Genomic DNA, 9,891 nt, shown 5'->3' with positions numbered 1-9,891 from the left:
CCACCCAGGTGCCCAAGGAATTTGTCTTTTTATCTAATTTGCCAAATTGTTGGTATAAACTTATTTACAATATTCTCTTATTAGCTCTTTATATCTGTAGAATCTGTAGTGATGTCCCTCTGTTATTTCTGATATTAGTAATTATTGTCTTTATTTGTTACTTTTTTTAGCAGTTAGACTTTATATCCCTTAGAGTCATTTTATTCATGTTTCTTTTGCTTGGGACTCATTGAGCTTCTTGGATCTGGTACTCTGCCCTGCTGATGCTAGCTGCCTTGCTTTTCTGGACTTCTAGCTCTGTCTCCTCAACTCAGGGAATCCATGCCTAGCTGCCTCTCTCTGCAATGTGGCCTGAAACCTCTTCCCACGCAGTACTAGCTGTGGCAATAATAGAGATCACCTGGTTTATTTCTGTTCTTTCAGGGACTGCCATCTTATCTGCCTGATGTCCAATGTAACAAAAAAAAAAATCATTTCATAAATTGTGTCTGATTTTTAAATTGTTTCCTATAGAAGAGTAAATCTAGTTCCTGTTACTCCATCTTTGCTAGAAACCAGGAACTTTTATCATGCATCTACTATGCACAAACATTTTTCATATATCCTTTCATTCAATTCCATTAGAAGTCCTATGCTGGAGATACTATTAACCCTTTTTACAGATAAGGAAAGTAGGGGCTTTGACAAATTAATGAATAAAGTCACACATCCCATTAAATGACAGAATTATTTGATCTCAGATGTGTTTGACTACACAAGGATGCTACCTCCAGATAAAACGGAGAGATAGGAAAGTGCATGAGTGCAAATAATAAAATCCATTCTGTAAAATTTATTTTAATCATAACTGCTTTAATGAGCAATTGAAACTTCCCCTTTCTCTAGTGGTGATAGCAGGACATGATGTGGGAATGACAATTTTACATCTCCAATCACTGTCTTTGTTGATTTTTCTTTCTTGTCCCTTAATGAATATCATGGGCAGATTCTCCACATTTCCGGTCACTTTGGTTATAAAAAGGCCAGTCCACTTTGAAATTCCAATCTCATATACAATTTAAATCCTTCCCTCACTAGACTCCAAGGGACTTGGAGAGAGAGGGAAATGAACTGCTTTATCATTCTTCCTTCTCCAACCCCTTGGGGCGGAATGGGGAAGGTGGTCTTGTTTTGTATACTTCCCCTCCTTCTCTTCTCAATATCTAACCCCTCTGAGGTTGTGGGATCAAAGGGAGATAGAAGAGGCAGAGCTCTTCCTATATAACTGCTGCTTGTGGGGCCACTGCTGGTCTTTCCATGACCGGTGATGTTCCATGTTTTCCTCTGTCCTCTGCTCTTAAGATATGTTGTTTTTGGTGCCTGGGTGGCTCAGCCTATGGTTCTATGCCCACTCTGGTGCTGTATTACCTTATTTGACCTAGAGTCTTCCATAGCTTCTGCTTCCTTATATAAGCCCTCTGCTCCTTCACATGGAGCCAGGAAACTGCTGAGGTCCTCTTTGGCACTCTCAAAGGCCCAAGGGGAACTAGGATAGGTTTGGCCACCATTCTCTTGCACACTCACCGCACTAAGGCTCATTCCTGTCTTCCAGCCTTGGATTATTTCTGCAAGCCTCCCTCTCAGCTCTCTCGCTCAAGATGACATGGAGTAACCAGCTTTTCTAAGAAATCCCTCACCATCATCAGCCCTGGTGGCAACAGAGGGCTGGGGATGGAAACTCTTCTGTGGTTCTGTGGGTCATCAAGTCCAGCTGGGGAGTGAGTGAGTGAGTGAGTCTCTGCCGCGTAGGTACTCCATTCTCTAGGACCCATCCTGTTCATTTAAATACTGGAGATGAGATTACTTGGTGGGAAGAGCTGGGAAAGGAATTACCTCCTACTGAGAGAATGAATAATGGCTTTCCCTCTTCCTCTCCCCAGTAATCTCCTTATAATAGCTTGTTTGCTAGCTGATGACTGTGGGTCATAGGGCCTGTTGAGCTCCTCTCAGTAAGCTCTAGGGGGATTAATAGGCCCTGCTGGCGGTTCTCTTTTGACTGTAGCACAGGAGCGGCTCTTGTTTTCCCATGAAGCCCCAGGCAACAGTAAAAATCCCACTTAGTATCCTGTTCTATAACCAATAATTCAACTGGTCTTCTACTGCAGCTGTCCAAACTGTGATCACAAAAGTCTATTTAAGGTTCACTTTGACTAATTCTGATGTCACAACAGAAAACCTTAATAAGCTCTAAAGTACACAATATGGACAGAAGCCTAAGAACAGTCAGTATGATGTGCAACAATGCACGATAAAAAAAAATAACTATTCTACTGCACAGAAATGTGCACCATCTGACCCCCCAAAAAATCCAAAAACCAAAAACCAAGAAACAGGTGCCTTCTTTAGGGCCCTGACCTGATTTCCAAGAAGTCGGAATGAGCATGGTGTGTAGGGGGAGTGGTGGGTATGGCAAATGAGGTGGAAAAAGAGAAGGGGGTGGGGTGAGGAAGGAGAGAGACTGAGAACACAGTAAAACACTCCTTGCATTCATTCTTGGCTCCCATGGACACAGCCCCGAAGGAGCACTGTGGGCCCCACTAGGAGATGACTGGAAGCTGGCAGTCTTCCTTAAATCACAGAGCTATTTAGAGCTCTGGGATTGGTGCCCATGTCCAGGGAGTTAGCATTCCTGCCCAGGGGAGGTGGCATGAGAGAGAGCTTTCAAGTGTATTCAACACTCTCCCCCACAGCCTCTCCCTCCCCGCTCCCCAACACCAAACTCCGAAATTTCCTGAAGAAAAACAAGCTCACTAATCCAGACTCAGCCTGACATAGCAAAAGATAACAGCAGCATTCTCATGCTGAGAATTCTGGGTTTGTAGGTAAGAGCTACCCACCTGTCCTTTGGTTAAAATTCAGTGTACACTTTAGACTATAAAGCAAGCTGTCTTAAAATGTCTTTTCTAGGTCCTGACCTTATCCTCCCTTTCAACACTAAGCTTTTTCCTGCATTATTATCACCAAAGTTCCATCAAGAGCAATCCATTTACATCCTGGGCATGTATTGTGATCTTAGCTCTGAAATAAGTATGGTGAAGAACTCAAAGAAGAGGAAGGTGTGTCCTGCCTATACGTGTGATAGAGTTTCAGGAGGAGGAAGCCAGCATGGGCTTGGTCATCAGGGTACAAGAAGGGTAGAGAGGACCAGAGCTCTGAGAAGATGAGTGAGGACGTCCAACCCAAGTAGTCTCACCACTGCTGCCGAGACTACTGTTTGGAATGCCTTTACTGTTTTGTGACCATAGAGTCCTACTCTCCAGATCTGGTGTGTTATTATTAGACTCTAGAGTCACAAATCTGAAAGCCCCTTGGGAGTGGGAACTATGACTCAGTCACCACCACCCTCAGCACTTAGCATAGCACCTGGCACCCGGCAGGCTACAGGCTGTGTGGACCCACTCATGTGTGAGTGAGTGAACCAAAAGGGGTCCCAGAGAATAGCTCTGCCCTAAGTCTCACATCCTCTCCAGACCCTTCACCAGGCTTTTTGGAAGCTTTTGAAGAATAGTGGAAGAGACTCTCTTATTGGGTAAATAATGCTTTATATAAGTAAAGTATTTCTACTTTTTTCCCAAAAATTGTTTGTATGCTTGACCTTTATGGCAATCTGATTGGGGCTGTGTGGGGAGCCTATCATCTATCACTATGTTATTGGCAAGGACACTGAGCCTCAGAGGAACAATTTCCACCACCACCACCACCCCATCTCCTGTGTCACTCTAGGAATTCATTAGCATAGGGCAAAATTTCCCAATGGTGTGAGGGGGCAGCTGTCGTTTCAGAAACACACAGGATTCAAATATTGAAACCTGATTAAAAGCCAGGGGTCAGGGTCTCCCTGTCTTGCTCTATCAGGTCAGTCGTGGTGCCTGACAGAATCTTGTATTATTGTCTCTAGACCATGAAGAGGATGGAGAGGTACATGGTCACGGGTCCTGTATATAAGCACTTTGATTTGGAGAGGAAGAACGCCAGGTGGGCCGAAGCCAGACTCAGCCAAAGACTGCAGGGACTGGAGCACATCTGCCTGTACCATATGAAGCTGCTGACCTGGGAGCAGAGACAGCTCCAGAAAGAACTGCAGAGGTTGCAACAAGGTGAGGCCTCCAGGACGGGGGAGAGGCAGGGCAGGGTGATAAGCCATCGCCTGGCGGAGGCCAGAGAGACACCCCTACCTCAGGACAAGGGCTCTTTCAGAGACCTAGATACCAAGGAAACAAGAACTTAACCTGACCTGGATTTTAGGCTGCCTGCCCTCCTCCCACCCTCCCTGGGGTACATAGCTCCCTGCAGCAGCTCATCTTCAAGCCTTTTTGAGCTGATACTTCTCAGGCTTCCAGTCACTTCCGTGTTTCAAATGAGCTCTCTCTTGCTTAAGTCCTTTGTTTTCTTCTTATTTTATTTTTCATTCTGCTTTCCTTTCACTATATCTGGGTTGATTTGGTTTCATCTCTATGCCTGGTCAACAGCCATTGATTGAGCAACTGCTTAATATGCAAGTCACCTTAAGAAAGGGAAGTAAAAAAAAGAAAAGAAAAGATCCCCAGGATTAGCGACCACAGAGCAATAGCCTCGTCCTGATACCTGCCCTCTGATGGTGCTGAGCAAGGAGCATTTGGCCATTTTCAACGCTCACCAGTGTGACTGACTTCAAAATGAACTTCTCAGCCACCCTCCTTGTACTTTAATGTGTGTTCACACTAGAGCCTGCAGATTACGCTCAGATTAGAAAATTTCAAACAAGTAATTGTGGTATATCGGCACTGTGTTTTCTTTGACTCCGTACGTCAAAGGGCCAATATTTCTGTTGTTTTCCCAAAGAGGCCTCTTTACCTGTAAGTCATGTGCTCATGTTCTTTATAACAATGCTCTTCCATAAAACCTCCTGTCTCCAAATAACCCTTTCCAAATGTGTACATCATTTTAGAAAACTGTCCAATTAACAGAGATAAGCAAGTAGTTAAGTAGCTATAACACGAATAATGGAACTCGCCTCAAAAACTAGTTTCTAGTTAGTAACTACTGATCATCACAGAGCCAAGGGACTACACAGTGGTGTCCAGAATCTCAGACCCTCCAGAGCTGTCTACACCGTTCAACAAAAATTGGGAAAGAAAACCCCCCTACTCAAAATCCCATTAAAACATGGCGGCTAAGAACACAGACTCTGGACCCAGACTGTCAGGGTTGAAATCCTGACTCTCGTTTACCAGCTGTGAGGCCTTGGGGGGCTTACTGGACCTGTCTGTGCTTCACTTTCCTCCAGTGTAACAGGGAAATGATGTTCCCCACCTTGTGAAATTAGTCGAGGATTCAGCAAGCACTTGGGACAGTACCTAAACACAAAATAAGTGTTACATAAGTGTTTACTCTTATCACTTAATTGATTGATGGATCCACCAAGAAAAGATGATTATAGGACTAAAACTTTCCTACTGCTTGGTTGAAACTGGACAGTTGTACGGTTTGCAGAAACGACATCCATGATAAAAATAATTTGATTTTGATATTACTTCAAAACTCAGCATAGAAAGGATCCACCCCAGCTCTGCAAAACTACAGCCCCTTCTCACTGAAGGCAGGTGCCAGAACTCAGAAGCTCTGAAAATGCTGGGGCATGTTCCAGAGGAAAGCCAGGTGTCAGTATTTGATGTCAACTTGTTTAGGTCTACACGGCTAATATATGGACACAAGAACAAAAAGTAATGTCCATACAGCTGGCCTGGGAATTATTTCTAACCTGCAGCTTTGGGCCTAAAAGGGGACTCTGAGCAAGTAGCTGAACTTCTCTGCTTTCCATTTCCCTGTCTGTAATAAATGTTAAAAACAAACTAGAATGAGAGCTCACAGACTGGAAAAGAACCTTAAAAGCCATCTGGTTGAATCCCACTTCTATTCTCAAAAAGACATGTAAGACATTATACCTACTTTCACGGAGTGGTGCGGGGAAGGCATGCAAAAGGCCAGGCCGAGGTAGGTGGCTATTCTGGCTGAGTAGAGCATTTGCCTCGCTGACAGGTGGTGTGGGAAGAGTCTGGACCAAGAGGCAGAAAACTGATTCAGGGGCCTCTGTCTCTATGTCCCTTAGAAAGTCATATTCTTTCTGAGCCTTGGATTCTTAACAGTAAAATTAAGGGAAAGGGGGAAAAATTTAAGGAAAAGGGGAAGAAATGATATGTATTATGTCTCGGTATTTATCAGGCACTGTACTAGGCAATATTTTCCCATGATTCATTTACTGAAATTGTTACTGAGTTTCGGCTACACGCCACTTGGTGGACTGTCTAAAATGCATATTCCCAATTCTCATCTGTAGAGATTTGGATCAGCAGGTTAGGAATTAAAGGCTCAAAAACCCACATTTTTAACTGAGGTAATACTAAGACAGATTATTGTGGGACATTATAGCTACTCCAATAGATGCAGGAACGTAAATATGAAAAAACATGGTCTGTGTCCTCTAGATGCTCATGTTTAAATTGGAAGGTAGCTGTGCTTGTGAAAAATTATAATAGAAAATGCTAATTGCTAAATTAGAGTTGTTTCCAAAGGAGGGCAGGAACATAAGAAGATTCCTGTCTATCAAAGGGCCTCAGTTAAGATCTCCCAAGAGAGGCAGTGTGTATGCAGAATCTTAGAGGAGAATGGCAGGGCAGGGGTGAGGGGGGAAAGTGTGGTTTGTCATAGGGACACATGGAATGAGGCCACTCCTGGCAGAAGGAACAGTATGTACAAAGATGCGCGCATGAGCATGACTTGCTTCAAACAGTCCAGTATTGAGGAGGGTAAGGGGCGAGGAGAAGGTGAGGCAGAGTGTGGAGGCAAAGTGGTGGGGTTGGTGTCTCTGATCATGAAGAGTTTCATAGGTCTTGCAAAAGAGTTTGGATTTCACCCTATAGGGTCTGGGAGTAGGGAGATTACATGTTCACTCTGGCTGCAATGTTGAAGAGAATTCCTAAAGTTCAGACCTAAACTAGGGAATTGGCCAAGTAAAGAAAAATGAGTATTCTGAGATATTTAGAAAGTAGAATTGTCAGAGCTTTGTGATTAATGATATGTTCAGGGGGAAATAAAACCAGAGTCAAGAGTATATTGCCTGGCGCAAAGGAGGCATCCAAACGTCCTTGCTGAGTTGGAGAACTGGATGTAAACAGGTGCCATGCCTCCACAAGGGAACACGGGAGAAAGATCCAGTTTCAGAGGAAAGTTATGTTCATTTCCGAGCCTGCTGACTCAACAGGTCTAAGCTGCAAAAGAATGGCCTGGCTGGGAGAAGTAGCTTAAAATCTCTTGGTTTATAGGAAATAGATGAAGGTCTTACATGGATAAGACACACACACACACACACACACACGCAGGCACACACTCAAGGAAATAACAGAGGAAGAATGGCTCACAAAAGACCTTCTCTTGTCTTGACTACCTCGCAAAGAAGTGATGAAACAGTATTAGGAGTTGAATGTGATTTCTAGTCCCTATCTGGTCATATTCCCTCTGCCTGGTGCCTGCTCACCCCAGTGCAGATCCAGGGAACTCACTCCCAAACCAGCACAAGACTTTCAAACCCAAGTAACCAATTCATGAGGTGTCTTGAAAACTAACTGGGTCCTCCACAGTAGCCATGACTACAAGATGCTGAAACATTTATTCAAAGAGTGAAAAACCCACTTCATCATAGCCAGCAGTTACAACTCATGGTTGAGGCAAGTAGGAGGGCACATAATTGAGGTGAAGGAAACAATAGGGCACCATCTCTGGGTATTGCTCACACCCAGGTATTTTGTCTTGAAAACCCCATGCTTGCCAAATAAAACATTCAAACAAAACCTCCATGGGCCTCTGGCCAGTTTAAACCTCTGATCTCAGTGTTTCTAAATCCTTGTTAACATGTTCTAGGTCAACCCTGGGGAACTGCTGTAAGTTCTTCTGTCTTCATCCAGCATGCCAGATCAGCCTGCTGTGTATGTGGTCTGGAGGTGTTCATATGTTGGTTCTCTGCCCAGAGAACTCATTGCCAGTCCAGCATCCCTTCCCTTCTTCTCTTACTAGATTAGTTTTTAGGGCTTCCGTAAGAGAGAACCACTAACTGGGTGGCTTATTTATTGCCTCACAGTTCTGGAGGCTACAAGCCCAAGATCAGGGTGTGTGGACAGTTGATTCCTCCAGAGGCTGTGAGGGAAGGACTTCCTTCAGGCCTTTCTCAGAGTGTCGATGGCTGTCTTTCCCCTACATCCCTTCACACTGTCTCCCCTCTGTGTCTTTGTGTCCAAATTTCCCCTTTTTATAAGGACACCAGTCATGGATTAGGGCTCCCCCTAATGACCTCCTCCTAACTTGCCTATCTCTGTAAAGGTCCTATCCCAATAGGGTCACATTCTGAGGTGCTGTGGGGTTAAGACTTCAACATATGACATTTGGGGAAGACAGAATTCAACCCGTAACACTTATTCATTAACTCAAAGCAGATATTATCAAGAAAAAGCTCTCCTCTTATTTGGGGAGTGGAATTCAGAAGAGACCAGAAGATGTCCTTGAGCCCTCACCACCAGGAGGACAGAAGCACCGAGTTCCGCAGGCAAATAAAGTTAGGTAAAAAAATGCTTACTAAACTCATGGAGACACCACTGAATCCCTCTTCCCAACTGACTTCCCTAAATCATCCTCTCCCTGAGAAAATGCTGCCTTTCCTCCTTAAGCAATGAAACACTTCCCCATATTGGAACAGCCCCCTTCTCAGCCACTTCATTACCTCAGCGGCTACCACACGGAAGGGGAACAGGTCTAACAACCGGGAAATTCAAAATATGGGTCTTTTTGTTGGCTTTCAGACATCTTTCTTCTTTTTACCTCCTTCCCCAGGGCACTGGCCACCAACTCAACCCAAGGAATATATAAAATCAAGTCCCAGATGCCTCCTTTCGATCACGCTGGCCTAAGGGACTCCGTGAAAAGCAAGGAACAGTCACTCTCTCAAAATTACAAAGCTTCCCACTTCACAGCAGAGAAGCCACAAGCCCGAGAGAAAGATTGTCTAAGACCCCCAAAGGGCAAAGACTCCAACAAGGGCATCTCTATTCTGTGTCAAGATCAAGATGTCTCTATCAACACCCTAGACCAAGGCCCTGGTTCCAGCCCAGCTGGTGGGAGGGGAAAAGCACACACTGATGAGGCCAGATCACAGGATGCCAACCTAAAGCCAGACCCCAATGCTGGCAGACAAAGTCCCCTGAATCCCAGGGAACGTGCAGGAAATTTGAAACACGAGTCCATAACACCTACCTTCCTAGAGCTGTTTGTGAAGGTCAGAAATGCCCACTACCTCCAGCACAGGGTTCCCCCTGAGTCTGAGAGGTTGCTTAGTATTGGGGAGATATTCGGGCACAAGGAGTCCTTCCAGCCCAGAGGAGGACAGGAGTATGAGAACAGGGCGGGCTTCCTTCGTCTCTAACCACCTAGCATAACCTCACAAGAACATCTTTCGTACTCGGTAAAGAGATGTGTGCCTAAAGTAACTGCAGTAATTAAGATATATTACATATATATATACATATATGTATACACACACATATGTCATTATATATATAATATTAGTCAATTTTATTTTAAACCCTCAGGTTTTTCTTTTTTTCCTTTTACAGGGATAGAATCTTTCACTGAATGAGCAATACAAGTATATGAAAAATGAGGGGAGAGATGAATCTTCTGAAAACACTTTAAGGGGTGCGCACATGTTGCTGATGTCAGCAAAACTAGGAATCTACTCTGACGACTCGACTTTTCCTGAAAGGAAAAATATGAAGGGTCCTGCTTAACGTTGGCCAACCCCTTTTCCTATAGGAGGTTCTTATGGTG

The 9,891-nt window shown here is 44.3% G+C and overlaps 1 protein-coding gene across 1 annotated transcript; it reads left to right on the top strand.

Annotated features, from left to right (window-relative positions):
- Nucleotides 1-3,949: 3,949 nt before the first annotated feature.
- Nucleotides 3,950-9,487, top strand: CCDC190 (coiled-coil domain containing 190). The gene is made up of 3 exons (XM_035009587.1): nt 3,950-4,136; nt 8,502-8,628; nt 8,899-9,487. The coding sequence occupies exons 1-3, from the start codon at nt 3,950-3,952 to the stop codon at nt 9,485-9,487; spliced, it is 903 nt and encodes a 300-aa protein (XP_034865478.1).
- Nucleotides 9,488-9,891: the final 404 nt, after the last annotated feature.

The sequence above is a fragment of the Mirounga leonina genome, unplaced genomic scaffold, assembly GCF_011800145.1.
Source record: "Mirounga leonina isolate KUSES-001 unplaced genomic scaffold, KU_Mleo_1.0 Mir_154, whole genome shotgun sequence".
Lineage (NCBI taxonomy): Eukaryota > Metazoa > Chordata > Mammalia > Carnivora > Phocidae > Mirounga > Mirounga leonina.
Note: the sequence above shows the minus strand (reverse complement) of the source record. Positions and strands in the feature narration are given on the sequence as shown.